The 24626-nt window shown below is 36.6% G+C and overlaps 1 protein-coding gene across 3 annotated transcripts; it reads left to right on the forward strand.

Annotated features, from left to right (window-relative positions):
- Positions 1-10066: 10066 nt before the first annotated feature.
- On the forward strand, positions 10067-15427 carry WRNEXO (Werner syndrome-like exonuclease). Of its 3 annotated transcripts, XM_088247583.1 has the most exons (7): positions 10067-10507; positions 12899-13081; positions 14152-14282; positions 14396-14557; positions 14829-14939; positions 15033-15145; positions 15231-15427. In XM_088247583.1, exons 1-6 carry the CDS (start codon positions 10210-10212, stop codon positions 15108-15110), a joined length of 963 nt encoding a protein of 320 aa, XP_088103709.1. In that variant the 5' UTR covers positions 10067-10209; the 3' UTR covers positions 15111-15145; positions 15231-15427. The 3 variants fall into 3 exon arrangements, with proteins under 3 accessions (XP_088103709.1, XP_088103708.1, XP_021834571.1); XM_088247582.1 differs by having other exon boundaries at positions 10068-10507; positions 15033-15427; XM_021978879.2 differs by having other exon boundaries at positions 10072-10507; positions 12902-13081; positions 15033-15427.
- The last annotated feature ends 9199 nt before the right edge of the window (positions 15428-24626 follow it).

The raw sequence follows: 24626 nt of genomic DNA on the forward strand, positions 1-24626 counted from the left end.
GGACATGACCTAGCTAAATTTGATGCATCTATCTTTTTGGAAACACCACAAATGATGCATTGATGAGATTGGCTTCATTTCAGAAACACCACAAATGGTATAACATATTGCTAGTATTAAAGCTAGATGGTTCATGGTTGTGGGGCTTATTAGTTTCATTTTGAAATTGTGGATGTTTATTTGCATGTATTAATGGTAGAATTGTGTGCAGTGAACTGAACCTCTATTTTTTGAGTCATGTAGATGACTTTGGCATATATGAAGAAATTCTAACATTGACATCTACATGTAAATTCTAAGTTTTGCATATATGCATCTCTTGAAATTCTTGAAGCATGAGTTGATATAGGTGGTTGTTATTGATACATTAATCAAATTCTTTGTGTTTGCATACAAATAAAGACTCAATTATACACAAACTTTGTGGAATTTATAATTTTAACAACAAACAAAAAGCCTTTGGTTTGGGGGAAAAGAAATGTACATGTCAATTTGGTGATTATAATAACAACAAAAAAAACTTATATTTAATTATCTAAAAATTATTAAATTTAAATATTAAAATAATTATTTTTTAGTCCGACATAGCACTGAACATATTTCTTCACTATTTTTACAATCCAGCTTCTTAGTCCGACGTAGCACCAAACATAGGTCAGTACTTAATCCAGCTTAGGCCAATCTGAGCTAATCCCCCATAATTTAGTCCAGTGCATGACAGTTCGTCGTACCAACGACCCCTCACATTAACCTTAATGAATAAAATTAGGAATTTTAATCTAAGAAAAAAACTCTATATAGGATTTATATACTAATACTTGTGGGAATTTGTCACTTTTACTTTGTGCCTTCCCTCTATGCATTATCTATATTACTTTTCTTAACCTACAATGGTGTGGGAGAATCGAAATCATATATTTTCGAGATCATCATTCAATGATTATTCTTCCAAAAACATAACTATTTGGAGACAATGATGGTTATGGCCCCGCGAATGTTTTGGAAAACCTTAATACACAGACATGGAACATATTTTTAACAAACAATTTATGTTTTTAAGCAACTTGGCATGTTTTAGGTCGGGAGCGTCCTACAGATGGTGCGAGATGGATCAAAAAATGGAGAGAGCAAAGGTGAAGACCTAAGCATTGGTACGGTACTTGTCGAAGGCTATCTGATGCTTAAGTTAGCACAATTGTAGTGTTTGAAAGTAAATTGACAGAGTAGCAATACACGTGCTAATTTACTAATACGTGGTGTATTTGGATAAGTGCCTTATTTATAAGGGAAAGGTAGGAGACACTTTGTGTGACTCTTTCGATGTGGGACTGCTAGCGTCACCTGGGAGGCTAACACATGTTTATAAGCTTGGGTGGCACGATAGTGCCTTTGTTGTATTGGCACAGCAGGTAGGCTTGCCGAGGGCTAGTCCCCTAGCTAAAGGCTGGCATAATCCTTTGGTCATGTGATAGTTTCCTTATTTTACCGTTGCTGAATGGGCTCAGTCAAATATGGTACAAACAAGAGTCCCCCAAGTTCTCGATTGAGAAATGACCTCTTAGTTGGGGACTTGCACTTGTCTTCAGTAATATGATTGAGCGACTCTGAGTGAAGGTTGCCAACCTGTGTTCGTGATTGCCGACATTAATCTCATAGTTCCCTTAGTCTCAGACTAAGAAGTCACTTGGAAGGAAGGTTACTGACCAATGATGAATATGGGTGTGGCATGCCGAAGAGTCAAAGGCATGGGTAGTGTTCTGAAGGGCGGAGAGTTTGAGCTGAGGTGACTTAGTGGACATATCGATTGGTAAGACATAAGGGGACCACGCCTTCGAGTGTAGCCTTATTTTCTAAACGTGGGGGTGATCGGTTGATGGGATGGAGTACCATTGTGAAGAGTATGATTGCGATGTCCGAATGACAGTGGACTAGTAGTCGTGGTGTGACTTAGATTTATGTGCACTGTGCGAACATTTAATAGGTCGTAGGCCACGTGGCTTTAGATAGCTACGCAACTGTTTGTGTCATGATTGTGCCTTTTAGTGAACTGATATGTGTATAGTGAGCCCTAGTAAGATATGGGGTTGGTTTGAATTTGAGAAAGCGATTTCTGGCTAGTAACATCCCCATGAAAAACAAGGTATGTGCTACTTTTCCTTTAATTTTAGATCACATGCAATTAGTCTTTGAATTGTGTATGAGCCTTACATGAACCCAAGTATCATCCCATCGGATAGGCAACTTAGACATCCTATTCTTAGGAAACCCTAGCTTGAACTTTGCATATCGTTTAGTTTCCCTTCTGTTTTGTTGGTAGTTGTCAAAGAGCTATTTTAAAAATATTAGATGTCAAGTGACATTTGATGTTGAGGCATCAAGTGAGTCCAGGCCGAATGCATATTATGACTTCCTATTTAGGGATACCCATATTACTAAGCGAAGGTGGAGTTATCATTCCAAGGCACTCACATCAGGATAGATTGGATTTGCCCTAAGCCAATTCAACCCTAACTTCTGGATAAACTTACTCAACATGTGTGTGGCCTTCAGTGTCAAGAATCATAGATGGTTTGGTGAAAACCATTTGTAAAAAGGCAAGGAAAGGTTTTTTAATGATGCATGTGCCAATGTCACAAAGTTCGTGGAGAAACCGGTGGTGTTTTGCCTCCGATGATTGGGAGATTGCTAATCCCACTAGGAATATGCCAAGGAGAATTCCTACTAACTTACAGTTTATAGACGCGTCTAATCGTCTTTTGGTAGTATAGCATTTGTCATGTGGGATTGCATGATTGTGTGACTAGTATGTTTCTTTATAGTGCAAATGTCGAAGCTCACAAGGCTTTACTTTATTTTGCGATGGAAGTTAAAACAACCATCTGCTACTGAGGCTGAGATTCGGCTAGTGGAGGTCGAGTGGAACCTGATTGATAGTCAACGCCACCAGAAAAATCTTCAAAAGCTTGGGAGTGTTTCTTAGCTTAATTAAACAGAGATACCATTCTTATAAAGTGTTGTTGATGTACCATTCTTATAAAATGTTGTTGATGATTAAGTAATTGTCGAACGATAAGATAAGGAGACTTCAACATCGACTTCATCCTCTTGAAGAGTCCAAGGGAATATAAATCTTTCAATATCCATCAGCCTTGAGGAAGATAAATATTTTTTGGCCTCCACTCAAACCTCTCTGTCAATTCCCCTAGAATAAGATTTGGCTCTAAGAACATTCCATGTAGAATGTGAAAATTCACTATGTCAAAATCCGATTGCAACATGCAATAATTTTCACTTTTAGGAACAAGCAATCTCTGAAAATTAGCTAAAAGATCTTCGTTATCTTTCTCCCATTTTGTTGAAAGATCTGCCCATTCTTTATGGTCTTCCCAGTGTGGGCTAAGTCGCATAACTCAAGTTGCATCAATTTTATTCACGTCGAGGTGGGCACAGACAAATTTTTCCAGAGAGAATACACGTTTCTCAATTTTTTTCGTTTTATTATAAACTATATGACATATTTCTCATCTTTCTTGTCGCTGGGCCCTTTGGCCGACAACTTGTTAAACTTGTTGAATGGCCTACCAGGCATTTGTTGTTGGTTGGGTGCAGTTAGAAGCTTGGGCATGGGAACATATGTTGTCAACAATATTGTTGAAAACTCCATCTTGCAAAATGCTTGAATGTAGAGGCGATCTTAAAGACTTAAAAGTGAGATGGCGAAGATATTTCATTCAAAGCCGAGGATAATGCCGAGGCTGAACGGGCTAAGGCTTCGGCATCAATATCATCCGCCATGGGAATCTGATGGATCAAACAATTTAGCAATGAAGGTTTTTAAAATACTTCGCCTTACCATGAATGGCAGCCTACTTCATGTCATAAGTGGTTTGATTGTTGTTGTGTATCAGGTAACGGAAGTTGGATTCCCGAAGGCCACTCTTGAATGTACCAAAGGCCGCTTAGTCATCAGTTTCTAAACACATGGATATTCATGGCTGAATCGGGTAGTGTATTCTCAGTGGTTTGTCATCCCCTTATCTTATCCTATAAAGATCATCGGCATAGTAAAGATAGTCAGTTTGAATCATGAAGTGGTTGAGGAAGATTTACTTCAGCTAGTCGAATGAGTCAATTGTGCCTAGTTCCAATCGATAAAACTAGTTAAGGGTTACACCAATGAGGGTGAAGGGGAATAAGAGGCAATGGCCTTCATCACTGAGTCCCTTACAATCGAATACCCATTAGAAGGTATGCCTATGCATTGGAGCGTCTTCAACCTCTGTGTAGAACAACACTCTGGGGGCTTGAACATCTTTCTCCTACTTGAAGGTTTTGATTTGCTCAGTAGATGAGTCTGGTTGCGGCTTGCTCCAAACTAGTAGTTAGGATTAAGATATTTCTTCTTCAAGTTGCTTGACCTTTTGGATGAGGAGACACATGATGGGGTTGGCATTAGGGGGCTCGTCTTCTACCCAACGATAAGGGTGAGCCTCATTAGCAGGATGTTCTACCAAACGGTAAGGTCGAAATCAATATAATTTAGCCAACTTGATTGGATTAGAGGTTTAAATTTAATCCAACCTGATCCAATTGATATTGGATTGAATGATTGGTTTTGCTAATGAAAAAAGACAATAATGAAATATAAAGCATTTATCGTTAGGTTTTATCTAATCGAACATATTAATAGACGTAAATGTAAATTATAAATGAAATACTAGAGAAAATTGTTTTGATTCTATAATATATTAAACATAACTCCATCAAATGACTTAAAATGTTTAGAAAAATTTTCAATTATAGATACATACTCGAACAAATCCTACAATCCAATCATGTCGCCAAATCATCGAAATCGATTAATTAGAATCAAAATAAGGAGTTAAATTCCTATTACGAATACTCATGTGTTTACTTCACATGGAGGAATTAAAATGTGAGTGGGATCCACACAAAATCAGGAATTCAACTCCTGATTTTGGAGGAATTGGACTCTTGGGTGGGAGGTGGTATTCTAAGTTCTAGAGAACTAACGTATTAGGAATTAATCTTTTTTACCCATTATATCCTCACAAAATTTAAATATTCCAAATTTTTCATTTACTTTAACCCAACAATGAGGGCATTTTAGTATTCAATTTGGTTTCAATTCCAATTCATGTGAATTTAGTAAACAACTTATAAGGAATTAGTACAACTCCTACCCCAATTCAATATGGTTTAGTAAACAAATTCAATAGCATCCGCAATCTAACTATCATCAATCCAACTCCTCCTTAATTCAATTCATCCTCAATTCAATTCCTCCTAATCCGATTATGGATTAGTAAACATGCCATTACTGAAATGAGAATCATTGTCTATATCATGTAAACTATTAAAACATATAATTAGTTATGTGTTTAGAATTTTTAAAAAGTATTGACGTGAATTGTAATTTTGATGTGTTTTTAGTGCCATTCAATAAGGTTCTTTGAAAAGTGAACTCGATCTTTTTCAAAAGTTTTGAACTTCGAGAGAAATAAAGTTTGAGGAATGCTAGGTACCTTTTTTCATGTGGCCTTTTCCTTCTTGTATTGTTCATTTATTTTAGGATTAACTACAGTAAACCCCCCAACCTATAGGGTCACTTACAAGTTCATACCCGATTTTGGGGATATTTACGAGTACATACTTAACGTCGCGGAAAACTTACAATTTGCCCCATCCGTTAGCCAAACTGTTAGTGAATTTATTAAATGCTGACATGTCAAAAGTGGGACCTCTTTTTTTTGATGATGTGGACAAAAAACTAATAAAAAATTATTTTACTGTTTAAATTATTTATTATTGTTAAATTAATTCAAATTTTAAAAAAATCAAAATCAAAATCAAAATAAAAATCTAGCAAAAATCAAAATAAAAAAAATTTCTCTTCGTCTCTTTCTCTTCCCACACCTCACCAACCCACCCTCCCTCCGTGCACACCGCCTTCAAAGCCATCGCCACCGACCTCGTTGTCATTGTATAGAACCAAGGGCAAGATCTCCATCCTCATCAACTGCCTCTCCCCTTCCCACCTCCCCTAACACCAAAACCCAGCAACCCCCACCCCTTCCCCACCACCTCACCTCTGGGTCCAAGAGCCGAGAGGAGCAGAGGCGGAATCAAGACCTTGAGCTCCTTCCTCCTCCGTTGACATACAAGGATTCTTGAATTTTAGGCTAAAAAGAAGTTCATGTGCAAGAGTACTAAACTAGCATACAAAGATTGTTTTCTCCAAACAAAAAGATCTTAAAATAAAAACAACAAACCAGCAATAGTTTCACAGAGAGAGAGAGAGAGAGAGAGAGAGAGAGAGAGAGAGAGAGAGAGTTCAGCGATAGTTTCACAAACGAGCAAATGTTTTCTCCAAACTGGCCAATAAAATACTTCAGCCATTATAAATTCATAAAAATTAAATATTTATAAATAAAAAAACTTAAGAATATGAACACAGAGAGAGAGAGAGAGAGAGAGAGAGAGAGAGAGAGAGAGATGGCCTTTGAACGTAGAGGCGGCTTCCAGAATCCTCCTAGGACCTGCAAAGGTTGGTCTTGTACAGAATCTTCCCCGAAGATGATGAAGATGATGACTTACCAAGGCCTCCTCCAAGGATCTCGTGAAGGGTTCTTTGCCTGTTGAACAATCTTTCAAAATCTGCAGATGAACCCATTTGATTCAGAGCCAAGAATCACAGCCTGCGATCCAGTTCAGATCTCTTAGACCCAAAAAGGATGTGGCTTTGAGTATGAGAATTTAGGTTTGCCCTGGAAATGCATCACCGCCATTCTCAATTTATGATCTTCTTGATCTGGGAGGGGCAGAGGCGGAAGCGAGAGGGCCGATCAATTTTGTACAAGGTTGTGGTGAGGTTGGCGCAGTTGATGAGGACGGTGATCTTGCCCTCGGTTCTATACAACGACAACTTGGTCGGTGTGCACGGAGGAAGGGTGGGTTGGTGGGGTGTGGGAAGAGGCAGATTAGGGTTTAGGGAGGGGTGGGGTGTGGCGGGGAAAAGAAAGAGACGAAGAGAAAATTTTTATTTTCACTTTTGCTAGATTTTTATTTTTATTTTTAAATTTGAATTAATTTAACAACAATAAATAATTTAAACAGTAAAATAAATTTTTTATTAATTTTTGGTCCATGTGGAAGTCCATGTCATAAAAAAAAGGGTCCAACTTTTGACACGTCAGCATTTAACAGACTCACTAATAGTTTGGCTAACGGAGGGGGCAAATTGTAGGTTTTCCGCAATGTTGAGTATGTACTTGTAAGTGTCCCTAAAATCGGGTATGGAATCGTAAGTGACCTTATAGGTTGGGGGATTTACTGTAGTTTTTCCTTTATTTTATGTGTATTTTACTCACACATAAAGTTATGTATTTAATGTAAAATACTAATATTTTACTTGTAATGAGTACAAAAATTTTAAATGTAACAAGAATAAATCTATATGTGAGTGAAATACATGTTACATAAAATGAATAGAGAATGCAAGAAAAGAAAGACAAGATAGGAAGTAACGCGTTTCTATGCTAGTAAAGTTTTCATATTTGCACCTCCATATTTTAAAACTTTCCTCATTTTTTTTCCTAAGCCAAAAGTCACTTTTGGTCCCTGTAGTTTGCCTCTTTTTCACTTTTAGTCCGTATAGTTTCAATTCAGTCACTTTAGCCATTACCCTCCGTTTGGATGAGGGAAAATAACTCGAAATTTAGCTAAAAGTCAGGAATTTAAGAGGAGAAATTGACAATTCCCTTATTTGGCAACTTAAGGGCGGAATTTATTAAATGACACAGGGAAAAAATCGTGAAAATTTGGACATCAAATTCCCAAGTTTAATTTCCACCAAAATATGCGTCATTTCACAATGTGTCATTTACAAAATTCGACATACATAAATCTAAACACTGAAATCTTCCATTGCCGGAAATTGAAATTATGGAAATCTAAATTTCATCATTATAGAAATCTATGTAATTTTCAATTCCTTCATCCAAACGAAGGGTTATAGTTTCATGATTGTAGCAATTTAAGGACAATTAAAGATATCCGTCAATTTTTTAAACGCATTCAGGGGTATTTATGTCCAATTCTACCATTTCAACCATTTTATTCAAGCTAAAACTCTTCATTTCATGTTGGGGTGTGAAAATGAGAATTTGCGTTTAGGGTTCTTCCGAAAGACGGGTTTCTATTATGAGATTTGGGGAAATTTGCCAAGGGCCCTAACATGAAATGAAGATTTTCAGCTTGAACAAAATGGCAGAATTGTACATAAATATCTGTGATGATGTGAATAAAATTGACGGAATTCTTTAGTTGTCCTTAGAGCATGTCTAATGCAAGGGCAAAGGGCAAGGAGCAAGGGGCTAGGTGCTGTTTTAGCCACTCAAAATGGTACTATTCACAAAATCTAGCCTCTCAAATTTTTTGTGGTTCTAGTGGTGGTGAGGGGTTAGGGGCTAAAAATCAAAACTTATTATTTTAGTTTATTATTATTTTATTTATGATAAAAATCAAAGCATAAGAAAAGCAACACAAAAATAAATTTTTGAACCATACTTTGGAACAACAAATTTGAGCGAAATGAAAAAAGACAAACAAGTAGAAATGTTTGGAGTAATTGAAAGATTTTTTAGGTGAGAAGGTGATGAACAAAAGAAAAAAAAAGTTAGCTAATTGGTAACTTGAAAAAACACAAAAACAGGGGGTTCGAAACCCGTTGTAAGCACGTTGTGGCCAGGGGCAAGTCGAACCCAGAGCAGGGATTAATCTCACCCTTCGGGTGTGGAGACACCTTATGGTATTTACAAAAAAATAAAAACACATAAACAAAAACAAAAAAGTCTAACAACTATAGTTGTTAGGCCATTGCCATTGAGGGCGCCACATGGCAGCTCCTTGATGGTCATTGTAATTGGAAAAGTCAACAAAAACTGAGCCTTTTTTTTTCTTCAAAAACTAACTGTGGGGCCCACTCTTGCTCAGGCCAACAGTTGGGCAAAATCAGCCCCTTATCTTGCCTTAGAGCACTTCCAACAGTGAGGTTTGGGGGGGTTTGGGCCAAAAAAGTGATTCCAGCAACAAAGGTTGGCCCGAGCAGGAGATGGGACCCAGCAGACTGGGCCGGCCCTCGGTGGAGTTCAGCCTGCGCGCAGCCCGAGTTTTGGCGCTAACGTCAGAGCTATAATTTGAATTTTTTTTTACTGCAATGCACGCGCCAACATTAAAAAAAAAATTCACGCGCGCACAGTTTCCGCCAACGGCTAGTAGCCACGTGGCGTCGTCTGGGCGCTCCAATTGCTTTTTATCTTCCAATCCAACGACAGCCAATATCTTTGCAATAAAAATATGGAAAAAAAATTCAAATTTTTTTTTAAAAACTCCCCAAAAATTAATGATTTTTTTTCTTCTATAAATACCAACCAATATTCTTCACTTTTAACACCAAATCCTCATTGAAATTTACTTCTCCTTCAACTATTTTTCACTTTCTACTCAATATTTTTTTCACTTTCAAGTTTTATTTTTCTCTATCATATTGTGGCTTCTTCTATGGAAACCGGAGGGGCATGGAGCATCATGGAAGATGTTTTGTTGTGTGAGTGTTGAGTCCAAATTAGTCATTGTTGAAATTTATCTGAAATTTGAAATTTGAAATTGAAAATCTTATCCGAAAATTTTATCTTTATAATAAATATTGACAAGTACGAACCCAAAAATCTTATCCGAAAATATTGTCCAAATTAATTGTTTAAGTAAAAAAATTTGTGAAAAAAAAGAAGAATAGTGTTTGCCCTTTGCCATGACAACTGCTAGAAACACACAATGCTTTTTGCAAGGACAGCCACTATTCACGTAAATAGTAGCTGCCCTAACCCCCCATTACCATAGCAAGGGTTTCACTACTAGAAGTGCTCTTAAGCCAAACTAAACTGGGCCAAACACATGCATTAGAAAGTGTGTTTGTTTATTTGAGGCCGGATCTAGACCTAGCCGAGGCAAGCTTTTAAATTGCTACAATCATAAAACTACAACGGTAAAAGTGACTGAAAAGTACCCTTGGCCTTTTTTCTGTACCCTCCTTCTCACTTTTCTACTAGATAGTGGAATGCTGTGATGGAATGGAGGTTTCTCTCAAAATTACAGACAAATGAGGGGAATGTTGTTGCAAGGGAGTAAATGGAGGAGAAGTCGCAATCCCTGGAAAACAAAAGCAAAAGCAAGAAGACCATCTTATCGGAATCGGAGTTGGACGACGAGCCCTTCACAGAAGAAGACCTCCAAGCCATTGAAGCTGCATTCGAAGCTGCCACTTCTTCCTCTCTCCCCAAAAAGCGGCGGTCCAGCCCAGACGACGACTCCGACGGCGACGACAAAACCCAACAACACCACTCCAAGATTGCCCGCCGCCGCCTGCCCAGTTCAGTTCTCGCTCTCCAGCATCCAAACGCATTCTTTCTCTCCCCTTGTCGTCAAGGTCTGTTGCCTCTGTTCATTCATTGTATATTTTAGTATTCAATAGTTCATAGCTTTCCTATTTTTCAATTTTGAATTTTGATTGAAACGCTAGATAATGTAGGGGTTTTAATTTTTTTAAACATGCTCTTGACAATTGTTGTATGAGGGCACCTGTCAATTGTCGTAAATCAGTAGAAAATGTGCTCTTGAATTTTGTTAAGATTATATTGAGAGCCTAATGTTGGATTTTGAGATTGCAGTTTAGGAGAGCATTACGTGATTTTTCATGTAGGGAAGGGAAGTAGCATAATGACTTTAGGTTTTTCCTGCTATGGCGCAACACCTGAAGTTCTTGAAAGGCTTTATAAGGTCATACAGAGTCTAGCTAATCTAGTGCAACAGTATTTTAGGCTGGATGGGACACTAGGCGGCAGGGGAGGGTGCACTACCGAGCAGCTCAAGATAATTGAACCACCTGTGTTTAAGGGTACTTCCGTACCTCTTGCTGCTGAGGCTTGGATTTGTTAGGCTAGTCTGGATAAATTCAATGTCTTGGGCTGAAGTAACATGTAGAAGGTTTACTTTGCTACATTGGAAAGTGACCAGGCAGTTTTTATGAGTACATATGATAATGATAAGCCTCAAGGGAAGGTTTCATTGGAAATACTTCACAAGGGGAGTGTGGGACCACAAGGAATTGGAGTTCATGAAGTTGGTACAGTTGGTATAGAGGAGCTACGAAATGCATAAATATAAAATATAAATCTAGGTTTGATGAGTGCATTTTACTCCTTACTTGTGGCCTGTGAGCACTGTATAAAATTTGCGCGGAGTTTAAGATGAAGCATCATTATAAAAGTCTCAACTCTGAAGTTGACTTCTTATTTTGAGTTTGTGGACATAGCACAGATAGTAGAAATGTACTGTGGGGGTTCAGACATAGTATTTGTGAGCAGAAAATAGCGATCTAGATTCCAACTTCTAAGCGAGAAGAAAATCTGGGAACTTAAGAGGTGAAGATCAAGAGTGATTGACAGTGGATCATTATCTAGAGATCTATTTGATTTCGCCTACATTGCAGGCAGAAAAAAAAAAAGGCCAATCGTATTGGGAGAACCATGCTTGCCTCAAGCCTGGCCAGGTGGCCAGGTGTCTCACATAATGAGTGATTGTCCTTTCCTTAGGGATGTTGATAGCTAAGCCTCATCATCGTACATGCCCTTATTTATCTTATCCATCATATGGCTTGCCACATGGGTTATCATCTTCCATTTTCTTTTGAATATATGCAGTATATTGTATTAAATTATCTTTTAGATCTTTACTTTAACTAGTCTTCCTTCGGTTATAGGTACATTTGGTGGTCTATGTTGTACATGTTCCTATCACGTTAACTTACCTTCTGTTAACTTATCACTAACAGGGTGTTTTTCTATCGTATTGATTTTTAGTTGTCTTTTCATGTCACTCCTACCATCTATATTAATATTTCATTCCCGCTACATGGTTGTGTTGCTCTTATGTGTGTCTAATGCTTTGTCCCATAAAACTAGCTACTAAAAGAATTCAGAATTTATGATATCAGTCAGAAGGATTATAAAGTCTCCAAATCAGTGTTAACAGATGCCCTCCCTACCATCTCTAAAACTGCATGAGTTCTCATAGATGACATTAATAGCCACTCTGATAGGACAACTGAGACTTGGACTATTGATTTTCTCTTGCTATACTTGCAAGATGATCTATAATAACAATCACAGAATCTGTGTAGAAATCCTTTGCTATAAGAGTTGATGGCAGGAAGGTTTTGATAGATTTGATCCTCTTGGATATCCAAGATTTTACCATGCATGGATTAATCTTATTGCCCATCATGTAACTTGACTGTTTTATGGAGTTCCTATATTTCAAGAGAAGCTGAATTTTTGAGTTAAGGGGAAGTTAAGGTGGGGTTTTTAAGGGTAAATGACATTTATGGTGGTTAAGTTAATAATGAGATAAATTTTAAAGTTTTTTTGAGAATCCCCTGATGCAGTTTGTAGGTTCTTCCTATGAAAAATTCCTCTAACCTCACAAGGTTTAAAATCAGACCATCAGACAAATCGTATCTATCAAAGTTATTTTAGCTTGATACTCAAGCAAGGGCTTTTTAACACTTTGACACATGTTCAGTGCAGTTAGGTTAAGGTTTTAGCATAATATTTGTATTCTCAAATGTAGTTAGGAGGAATGATATTAATGACCATTGAAGGTTTTGCCAATTTTTAATGGTTTTTATTTGCTTGCATGTGTTTTGGACTGTTCATAAGCATTTAAATATCTTTTCCATGCAGCCTTTTTATACAGAAGTTCTTTTATTTAATTTTTCTTAAGATACATAATGTTGTACTACAATGTTTATTTCCTAAAGCAGCCAATATAAGGATGAGATATCCTGTGATGAAGTTTGGAGGTCAGATTACGTATAGCAGGACCGCAGTTCAAGTAGAGAAAGCTGCCATGGAGGTTCTAAAGACTATTGAAGCAAAGGAAAAAGAAGCGGGCCAAACTGCAGTTGGATTTGACATTGAGTGGAGGCCCACATTCAAAAGAGGTTGGTGTTAGATTTGCCTAATTCTTCTCTGACTCTCTACCCACACTTCCTCCTCCTCTTCTTTCAAGGTGGTCATTTTCGGAAACCAACTCTCCACCTTCTCCATCCTTCCTACTTTCCTATTGTTTAGACTTCTACAGCCATAGGCCAAGAAGGAAGAGACTGGTTCCCACCAAGAGGAGACCTCCAGCTTATTTTTTTCATTTTTTAAGATAACTTTATCATTATTATTATTGTGCTAAAAAAATGTAGAGACTGATAACTTAAAACAATCAGCTTTATTATGGTGCTAAAGAACTGTTTCCTCTTGTCCCTAAGAAAACTATTTTCTCTTTCTATCTCTAGATTTAGAATGGGATGAACGCTTTTCTTGTTTGAAAATAGCTATATATTGGAAGAATAGTGTCCGAATATTCGATAAGGATAGAGGGAACTAGTGTGCAAATTTAGTTTGGGCCAGCAACAAGCTAGAGCCAAGTTTTTTATTGGTTCAGTTACATTTTGGCCTTGATTGCAACTTTCCCCCCTTGTGAAACAGTGAAATAATAGATATTTCAATATGACTTTAAAAGCAGATGGGGATTCAAGTACCTTTGATTTATTTTGTTTTGTCTTTTAACTGGAAGGCGTAAGGAGGGGCCATTTGGGTATAACTTCAGTCTTTGATAAATCATGACGATAATTTCTCCGGAAGGCAGAGGGGGATTCCAGAACCTTTTTTATATTTTATGCATTTGAAAATCTCGGCCTTCTCAGGGAATACTAAAATATTTATAGCGTTTTGGCTGTTGATGTTTCATTCTTTTATATGCTCTGTTGGCTTTATTCGTCATTTGTTGCACTGTCTTTTCCATATGCTTTTCAACATGTTTCTGGCAAATGTATGTCATAAATGCTCCCCGTTGACTTTTTTGGCCGAATGGCTTATGAACCATTTCAATGATGGATTTATCCGATTAAACATGAGGTTGTTATTCATTATTCTTGGAGTGGGATTCAGTTTTGTTTTATGAATAAATACATCAACTTAGACTTGCTGGATTTCATCATTGGGAAAGCCTAAAATGCAGGTGTTCCACCTGGGAAGGCTGCGGTTATGCAGATATGTTTAGACACAAGTTGTTGTCACGTGATGCATATTGTTCATTCTGGGATTCCTCAAAGTCTGCAGTTACTTCTCGAAGATGCATCAATTTTGAAGGTCGATAACATATATTGTACAGACTTACTACACCTGCCACCCAGATACACGACATGTTTCTTTCTGGATCTTACAATACATTATTCTAATATAATACGTGATCCATGGCACAGGTTGGACTTGGCATTGCCGGTGATTCTGTTAAGGTTTTTAAAGATTATAATGTCTCTACTAAAGCTGTTGAAGATCTTAAATATCTAGCTAAACGAAAGCTTGGTGGAGGTCTGCAGAACTGGGGCCTTGCATCTCTTACTGAGAAGCTTATTTGCAAACAGGTAATCTTTTTGTTTTTCTCTGCCTTCCACTATTCTTTGTTGCTTCTATTTACTACTGGTTCTAGGAAATCTCAGCAAAACTACTGAAGAGAAGGAATCCCAGTAGTGTCTGCTCTGCCTAAACAATTGTCTGTTACTGGATCTGTCTATTAGCCTGAATTGTGCTGGATTGTAACCACTGGGATTTGACCAGTAACCTAATTAGCAGTTTTTGTAGCTTGGTTCATAAGTTTAGGTAGAAATTCCTGTTAATGTTTTCAAAACATTGCAGCTTTTGAAGCCCAACAAAATTAGATTGGGAAACTGGGAGGCCAAGTTTTTATCAAAGGAGCAGTTGGAGTATGCTGCTATTGATGCATTCACATCATGGCATCTGTATGAGGTTAGTTAATTATCAAAACTTAAAATCTTCTTTATCTGTGATTAATTAGAGGCTGTCACCATAAGGATAACTAATGATATTCTCTCATTTTAGGTGTTAAGGAGCCTCCCTGATGCCGAAAAAGTTACACCTGACAATCAGAGTGAGGAACTGCAAGCTTTATCATTGTAACAAAGTTCAGAGGGAGAACCCACAAGCTGTACATTGTAATGAATTTCTCTTGTAACATCAGGATTAAATTATAAAAGAAAGCATAATCATATTTTACCCCCTTGTTTATCGTCCTGTTAGCCTCTGCAGCCTTGCCCTTGATATTCTCAGGACTAGAGGGGTTCATCATGCTGAGATGTTGTCCAGATGCAGAAGATCATGTTGGTTTCATGTATGGGGTTCAGGTTTATGCCATCTTCTTAAATAATTTTTCAGAAGTACGTTATGGTGTTATTCTTTTTCCAATTAAATTCTGAGATGAGCAGTATTGACCCTTTGTATTGAAGCAATTTTTAGATTCCCTCTGTGTGGACTCTTGTATTATAGATTTGGGCTTCGAGGCAACTTTAGACCTTTAAGAGAATGGGCTTCAAGTTATGGTTGGGCTATAGTACGCATAACATCCCTGCAATTGGAAGTCTGAGCTACTTGCCTGTTGATCTTCAACTCCTTTCACTCTTCCCGTTGTGAAGAGCTCATGGGTAAACGACTTGTAAGGAAATGGTACCCAAGAGCTCGTAAAGATATGATATTTTTCCAATGTGAAATCTTGAATCCTGACACTCTCGCCTCTATTTTTAATTCACGCCCAGATGCGCCATCTTCCAGTACAAATAAAAGGAGTTTCAATTAGTTTTGCATACATTTGACAATGTAGTTGAATTTTTTTTAGAAAACCCTATCAGTTGCCTTTATAATAACATCAAATCAAAGTGATAGTGAACCCTCGACAACCATAATGCCACAGAAAAAGTGAATTTGTTCAAGGATAAGGACTAGACAAGTGAAAGCAAAAGTTATGAGGCCTTAATCTACTTTAATAATTTTCCAAACCAAATAACTATCCTCAAGTGTAAGGATTCTCTGCACCCAATGGATGATCCCCCAAATATGCAAAAAGGTTGTCATGAATTCACCACAAAAGTAGTCTTGTCTACTATCTCAAGGCCAAGATATATTTTAAAAGTGATTCACCTTCAAACGATCTAGCTCTAGAAATGTCCAACGAGTTCACTAGTCTACTACTTCTATGATTCTTCTACTGGCTGATTAGGTTTATCTATCTGGGATCAAGAAAGCTCTTCCTAACTCCTACAAAAATGCCATCAAGACGAAGATCCTAATTTTATTGGTCGTAAATGTGTCGGTGGCTGTTAGCCGTTGATGTTATACAAGTGGGCTATTCTCTTTAGCATCATTCTTAAATTCTTTGAATTCAACCACAATAGATAAGAGGTATGCCAAAGTAGTAAACAAAAAGCAAGGCCCTATCTCTACGCGTACTAGCTAGCCTGTAGTTAAGGGAATTATAATAACCCCTCATTAGAGGCAATGGACTCAATATTGGACATTGGGTTGCTGTTGGATGCCGTGACCTGGTATCACGACCAAAGCTGGCTTGACCATGATGGGTTAAAATTTGTCCAAAACTAAAGATGAGAGCTGACAGGAATTGCTCAGTTAGGCATAGAACTGTGCTGCGAATGCCTTGGCTGCTAAGAGTTTTGACAAGGTGCCAACCTTCCTTGTGGATATTCTCGCTGCTGATGCCTGTGGTGTTTCCAGGCCCCGTTTCTTTAGTGCTTAGTTGTTTTCTTTTTGTGTTTGGGCGTTAGCCCCCTTTGTTACCCAAAAAAACCAATGTTCGAGCTTAAGTCTGCTCTAGTCTATAGCCTTCTGTATAGCTTCGCTCTCGCGTCTAGTTGGTCTGTAAAGGAGAAAATCTTACATGCATTCGGGTGTATTATCTTTTCTTTCTATAACACTTATCACGTGACCTCGTCGTCATATAACAAAGTACTCTAAGAAAAGAGAGATATACACACACCTCGGACATTTTTCTATCGATTTCTCGTAGTTGGATGTCTTGGGGTGATTACATTACATGGCATCAACCGTTGAAAGGTTAGGAAAAATTTCATCTTGACAGTGCCCATGGAACATATATGTCAATCAAGGAACTGAAACATTTATATATTTATAAAAACATTCATTTATATATAAAAATTAATCATGTTATCCTATATATATTAACGAGTAAAATAATTGGAAGCAACTTACCCATATATGCAAAGGCTAGCTATTGCCCCGCATGTTCAAAAGAAATTTTGTTGGGTAGGATTATATCTCAGCCGTGTAATAATACTAATTCCCGTTTTTATAAGATGAGTGGACGACAAACTTATATTTTAGGATATAATATTAATAAACAGAACACGTATTATAACGTAGTAAATCAGTAACACGACAGCCACACAAAAAGAATTAAGTCTTAATCATTCTTTTTCTTTCTGGCACTTGAATCTTAATCATTGTAAGTAAATGATAGGACGCCTGCTAGTTAATCACACTTAATAACCAAGACGTGTGCAATTATATAAAGATGTATAATTCCAACGGATTGATCCAAATAGTAAACTTTGTCATCTGGTTAGATTTGTCCCATCGAAAACACGTACACCATGTTCATATATGTAAATTTTCAATGTGCTCTGGTGGTGGCCCCATGCTTTATCGTCTGAAGCTCACTAATTTCCAATTTGAATGCGATGGAAGAAAGATACAAAGTGATGAGCCTCCATGCATGTGCTGCGTGGGCCTAACCCTTTCATTTCATGGCACCTCTCTCTCTCTCTCTCTCTCTCTCTCTCTCTCTCAATTAATATTGGCCATGCATGCCATGTGCCACTGTGGCAAGCTGACGTGCACTGAATCGTAAAGTGCAAGGGACAGTGACAAATTAAGAAAACCTAAGAGATTATAAAAGCTGACACAAATTGTACGAAAGATATATTATAGGGAATAATTTGGTTTGGTTTGTGCCTAGTTTCTAGGTTTTCTTTTCTTGTTGCAAACGAATTATAACGTTTCTGTTTTTGTTTTTTGTTTTGGGGTGAAAAAGTAGTATATGCGTTATCAATTTGATTATTATTGCTTGCTTTGTAAACTGATTCGTGTCATAACAAGATGATTGAAGATGCATTAATTCTTTGTGATAAATTAGTATATCTTCTTGTTGGGGTATCTCATTGTTTAAGGACCATACCGGAAACATATAAAAATTATTTCTCCTTTAATTGCAAGTTTCCCTTGTTTGTTTTTGGTTACAGCAAGACTATAATGCACATATATAAGTCTCATTGGACTTCATAGAAATTAGATGATAATTGCATTACGTACATTTTGAGATGGCCAAAAAATGCGGTTAGAGTGACCACTCTTGGGAGCTTGTTTTTTCGTTTTTGATAAATAATGAAATTATTCAGGATAATAACTAAATTTCTAATTAACTCTCGATTTTGATGAATTTTCGTATTTATATTCTTGATTGAGGATCTAAAAAGAAGAATTAGATCATGAAAATACATATTTTTTTTTTAGAGAGAGTACATTAAGTGGGTTAAAATGGGTGGTTAATGAGTGCTTGAACCCTATATATATTGTGCCTATAAATGGGACGTTGTGGCAAAGCTTTTTTTTCTTCAAAAATACAAAGGAAAAACTTACAAAGAAGATCCTATCCCCGAGGTGTCCCCATACTTATCCCCGCTCGGGGTTCAGCTTGCCCCTAGCCACAAACTTAAAACCAAAATGATCAAACCATAATAAATGTAAAACATAATAAGGGAAGGGACTAAACCAAATACATATATGATGCAAAACATATTGGTTTCTAAAAAATTATGTGTAATGCGAACCGCTTGAAAGTTGTGAAAAAGAGTCATTGAGCTCATGTAATGTCTGGTCTAGCGATAGATAGAAATTTCTTTAATTAAAATCTCAGATAGAGCACCGTCATTGACCACCGGCCCCTGCCCTCCAAACAAGTATTTTATTTAACCACATAATTAAACTGAGATTAAGGCCTGAGGAGAATCATCAAATTAATGCAGACATGTTACCACCATGAATAATATGCATCTATATTCATTATTATTATTATTTATTTCTTTTTCAAGTATGTCTTGAAAGTCGTACTCTAGACAAAATAATTTTTTGTCTCGAAACAAAATGGGGAAAAAAATAATTTTGTCGGCAGCAGAGGTCGGTGTGGTAGTAGTGCCATGCATATTCAACGGATGATAAGGAAGAAAGCATGAATAAAAACAAACAAGTGTAGGGCCTTTGTAGTTTTACTCGTTCGAATCGTTACCGTATAAAAACAAACAACTCTGACACTAGATTCTATAACTTGGACTGAATGCAGGAATTATTGCACATCCTTTTTGGTAAGTAAATCTTCTCTATATATAACTCTTCTTTTGCGTAAGATGTTTTTGGAGGTCTTCGATTGAGATTTTAATAGATTTCAATTGAGATTTTCATAGATTGCAGTCCACATATTCTTCGGCGTAAATTTTATATGAATTTTAATGGAGTTTGGTAGATCTTTATCATCGTAGACTTTAATGAATTTGAGTAGACTTCCGTGGATTTTCATGAAATTTTTAATGGTCTATTTTCTTGGCCACGGTGTGGGCCTTGCTGCAGGTACAATTATAACTTTCTTACTAATGGCCTTGTCGACTAGCTTTTGGCATGCAAATTCCAGAACGCTTAAGAGCTAACGCATGAGTTGCGCATCTAGCTCAAGCAATGATAGCACATAGGTCAAGCTTATTTCGGTAGTGGTAGTCACCATGAACAGAGGAGACACAACCAAAGATCTTAGAGCTAATTTGGACACAGCATGCAAATCAAATGTTTGCCAGTCAAGTACACAATTCAGGATCCGATTAACCAAAGTAAACTGTAGATAACAAAAGCTTTGCCCTACATATATTGACGAACAGAAGTAGTATCCAGAAGCAATAGGCGAGCAACATCAAGTAGTTGGTGATGAGTGAAAGGTGTACAAGTTTGATGCATTATTCCTTGTTCCTGAAAAAAAAAAAAATTTGAGACAAGCTATGAATGACATACTCTCTGCCATTGTCAAAACGAAGAATTTTAATCTAGCCTGGAATTAGGTCGATAACATAGAATGAAAGTCACGAGCACAGGCAAAAACATCACTCTTTTGAGCCATTATATAAACCCAAGTCATCTAGGTGTACAATTATCAATCAAAGTGAAAAAAAAAAAAACCCCACTTATTCCCACTAGTAGCAACTTTTGTAGGCTTCCAAAGCTCACAGTGAACTAGATCAAAAGCAAGCCAACTTTTATGATTACTCAAATTGAACGTACACAAGTCATATAACCCCTCTCCTTTTGCCTCTGTCTTGAGATCTTTAAAAAAACACAGTAGGAAGGGTAGAAAGTGATAAACAAATTAATGAGTCAAGAAGTTTACTAACAGATAAAATGCTAAAACAAAGGGAATGGACAAGCAATGCATTAGACAAGGACAGTACGTACCATTTGTGCTTATGATGGTCAAGAGTCATATAATCAATTGTGTTAATTTGTATCAATGATCCAGCTGCAAGTGGAGGGAGAAGTAATGCATATAACATTAAGGTTACCAGCTTCATCGTTATTATTGGCCATTTCTCTTTTCACTTCGGTTTTTTTTTTCAGTTGAACTATTAGAAGAATTTAAAAAAAAGTAAAAACATTATCAAACCGAATTATATAAAGATATTCCAAAAATATATTACTTAAGAAACATGTTCTATGTTTTGCCCATATCCGTCGCCAAGCAAATGAGGTTGCTCACCGTATTGCTCGTTTTGCTTTACACATTGGTTCTACCCTTTTTTGGTTTGAGGAACCTCCAGATTTTATTTGTGATCTTTTATTTGAGGATTGTAACATGTAATTTTTTTACGGGTATGATCTTAGGGGGACTGGGGGGGATACTGTATATGTGGTTAGGTTCCTACTAAGGCTACTCAGTTAGTCCGACGACCAAGCCCGTATGCGTAGAGAAACTCACCTAATCCCCGACGACATGACCCGATTTTTTTGGTACTATTACTTATTCCCTATATCAATAATACTAAAGCTCTTTTCTAAAAAAAAATGAAAATCAAACAAATGAAGAAACGAAGTATGAAATGTTGGGAGAAAATAAAATGGCGAAATAGTTTGATGAATATGAATATATATAATGAATTGCAGTTTATTATTCTAATATTATATTGCAAACGGCTCAAAGTCCCACTACGGATATTAATAATCTTGAGCAAATTAGACAATTTATTTATTTATTTTTTAGCATTTAATTTGATCATTTGTCAAAGTAGTCTGTTATTATTTGATTCATCCAAAAGGATCAAAAGAGAATTCTGATATGACAAGTTTAGCTAGAGGAGAAGACAAGCTTTTTGTGAGAATGACAAAGCCTTAGCCACGTCTCTCATGATGCCAACCACAAAGCAACTCTATTTTCATTTTCGTAACTTCTTTTTTTTTTTTTTCCTTTTGGTTTAATAACAAATTGCTTTTTCTGGTAAGGAAGCACATATAGGTTTTTTTAATGTTCCTTTTTGAGAGATTAACTTATATTAATTACCTTGGAGCCTCTATCCATTCATGCTATTTGAGTTAATTAAAAGGACTCAAGAATGGATTAAGTTAACAAAAGTCCATAATCACTATGTTAAGTCATATATTATATATAAGAAGTTTAAAGCTAGTGGAATATATATATATATATATATATATATATATAGAGGGAGGAGATGACACACATTATACATAAGCGCTTTGGAAGGCTGAGATTGCAGCCCACTTTTACATTTATTTTCTCTTTTCAATTCAAATATTTAATAACTATCGGAATATTAATAAATTTATTTGAGGGATCCGCCACGAGGGTTCTCACTTGACATCGACTATATTATTAGACTATTTGTCTACCGACAATATATGGAAAACAAACCAGTAGTCTCCACAATATCCAGAGAAGCCCCATTGCCAGTCCCTTTCCACTTGCTTCACCACTTTCAGTTGACTGATTGAAAAACGACTTTTGTCACCCCTTGAAAATGCCCTCACTCTCCAATTCACATGCTATGCTTTTCCTTTCCTTTTTATTTTATTTTTATTTTTATTTATTTCCCAACCGTAAGAAATGTATTTTTGTTTTATTTTTAGGGTAAGCAATGCTGAGGATCAATTTAAATCGCCCAATCGTGACCTGATGAAAGCATTTGCAGGAGCAAGCGAGTATTTGAAATAATCTTGCAGCTGGACTGGATATCTTCTGAGCTCAGTGGGAATAAGCTAATAAGGAACAAATGTGTTGAGGTCGGTGGTGAAATGATTTGCCTTGAATGATATTGTCCATAATTTTGCAGCTGGGGAACATTCCTCGTTGTAAGTCCTAGAGCCGTACATTGATTTTTTTTTTTAATGTATTTTTTTTTATTAATAAAAGAGCGAGTATTCGAACTTGAGACTTCTTCCAATATTAAGAAAAGAAGTACCACTAAACTAAGAGCTCATAGGTCGTTAAGATCATACAACTCAACCATTAAAACTATTGTAGCACTTCCAATATTAGAGCGGATCCTTTATTATTTGGGCACATATATTTGTGCATTTTGAGCATTTTTTACAAAGTGATTGAAAAGTCCCTCAAGCAGTGCATTTCGAGTGCTCTTCAATCTGTAAGCATATTTGCCAATTCTTCCAAAACTGTGCCCACCCCACGTTTCATTATAGTGGGTACTTGGTAAACCCTAGCTAGTGCTCAAACGTCCTCTCCAAAAAATTGCCAACATGACTATGCGGATTAGGGTAGGACTCCACAAGCACTCGAGTTGAGGATACCCCTAACATAAAATTAGTGAGGATACATCTACGAGAAAAGTTTTTTTGGTACAGTGGAATGCACAATTCTCTCTATCTCACTTCTTAATGTTAGCAAAAATTGATCACAAGTGGATGTTTTTCAAAGGAAAACTGAAATAAAATCTTAATTAATATTTTTATATTGACAAAATATCTAGAAAGCCTCATCTCTTATTTTGCCTTACCTATATATATGCTTATTATTTAGTGTCGGTCGTCCACCTATGATTTGAGGAAAGGGGGGAATAAAAATGAGAGGATAATCTATTTATTGATGTTTTGTAGTTATTTAACTATTGACATCGACTTGCATGTGCTTTCAAATCATTAATTAATCAACGGAATTCCATCTTTCCTCGAAAACTTTACAAACTTGTGAAAGTAAAACTCCAACATTGCCTGACCTCCCCCTGAAAAAGGTCACATTGGAAAAGAATTTTGTCATTTCTTTCACAAAATAATGTAGTATGTACTTGTGTCAGATCAGCATTTTCAGTTCCAAGTTCTGCAAGTTTCAAATCCATGTGCCCCTTTGGCCAAGACCTAATTTTTATTTATTTATATAAGAAGTTTATAGTTCAAGCAGTTAAAAACATTTATCCTGCACCCGAAAGTTCTAGTTTCGATTCCCCTTCCTCAATATCACTTGTATAAGAGAATGAATTACCAAATTGGTTGCAAAGTATCATTCCACAAATTTAAGTCTGGTTTGCCTTTCCATATATCAACATGTGTCCATCAAAATGATTTAAATGCGTAATAAATATGCACTCTCTTTCTCTCTCTCTTGCCCCATGTGTTAAAGAGAGAGACTGACTTCTACCCTGGCAATAATGCCAGAGAGACCCTCCATTCCAAGGTGCCTTACGAACCTTCCCTTATATCTTCCTATCCGGCATGTCTTCTCTAATAGAAAAGGACATTAGGAGGGTCCCAATGGTAGACGAACCTTACATCATGCCTTTGTAGTTATTTCGTATAATTAGTGGGATATTATCCAACTCATTAATTTTTCACTTAATTTTTTTTTATTGAGACTGACATAAATTTTTGACTTGGATGATGAACATCCAGAGCTGATCGAGCAGCAGCTGGATTTTCTGAGCTCGGTGGGACAAAACTGTAAGTTAGTGATTGGTTTTGTCTCTATGCCACATTCTCTACAATTTGGCCGACAAGTCTTGGTTATTTACATAATTAACCGCACAATTTTCATTTCCTTAAGACTTTCTTCATGTATTATTGTTCTTTGTTGGCGAGCTTAAGGAGAAACATGTGAATACTTCCCTTCTTCCCTGCATCTCTGTTAATGGTAGTTTGACATATGTGTAGAAGTTTTTCCTTTTGTATTTTTTATGAATTATTTTTGTATATGTGTCAAACCATAACTTGCAGAAAGAAGGAGTATCTCATTCTAAGAAAGGAGGCGAGCAATATCCCACACCAAATTATTTTCAGAATGACTAAAAACTTAAATTAGTATTGGGAAACACATGTTAGGTCATTCATCAAGAAGCACCAAGCAAGTGCTTCTTTAGTAAACACTTCTAATTGCTTTTCCAATGAGCACTTGAATTTTTAATAAGAATTTTGATATCCATTTAATAAAAGTGCTTATGAGGAGAAATCCTACCAAAACAATCTCAAACCTACCCTAAGCCAATAAGATTTTCTAGAAAATAAAAAAGAAAATAATTTGCAAAGTTAGGGTTTGTAAGTAACTTGTTAGCGATA

This window comes from Prunus avium, chromosome 1 (genome assembly GCF_965620075.1).
Source record: "Prunus avium chromosome 1, drPruAviu1.hap1.1, whole genome shotgun sequence".
In the NCBI taxonomy this organism is placed as follows: Eukaryota; Viridiplantae; Streptophyta; class Magnoliopsida; order Rosales; family Rosaceae; genus Prunus; species Prunus avium.

What these genes read in the sequence shown, in the direction of transcription:
- WRNEXO (XM_088247583.1), top strand. Translation starts at nt 10,210, where the DNA reads ATGGAGGAGAAGTCGCAATCCCTGGAAAACAAAAGCAAAAGCAAGAAG. An exon ending in AAGATGCATCAATTTTGAAG is followed by an intron (nt 14,283 to 14,395) that starts GTCGATAACATA and finishes TCCATGGCACAG; the next exon opens with GTTGGACTTGGCATTGCCGG. An exon ending in AGAAGCTTATTTGCAAACAG is followed by an intron (nt 14,558 to 14,828) that starts GTAATCTTTTTG and finishes AAAACATTGCAG; the next exon opens with CTTTTGAAGCCCAACAAAAT.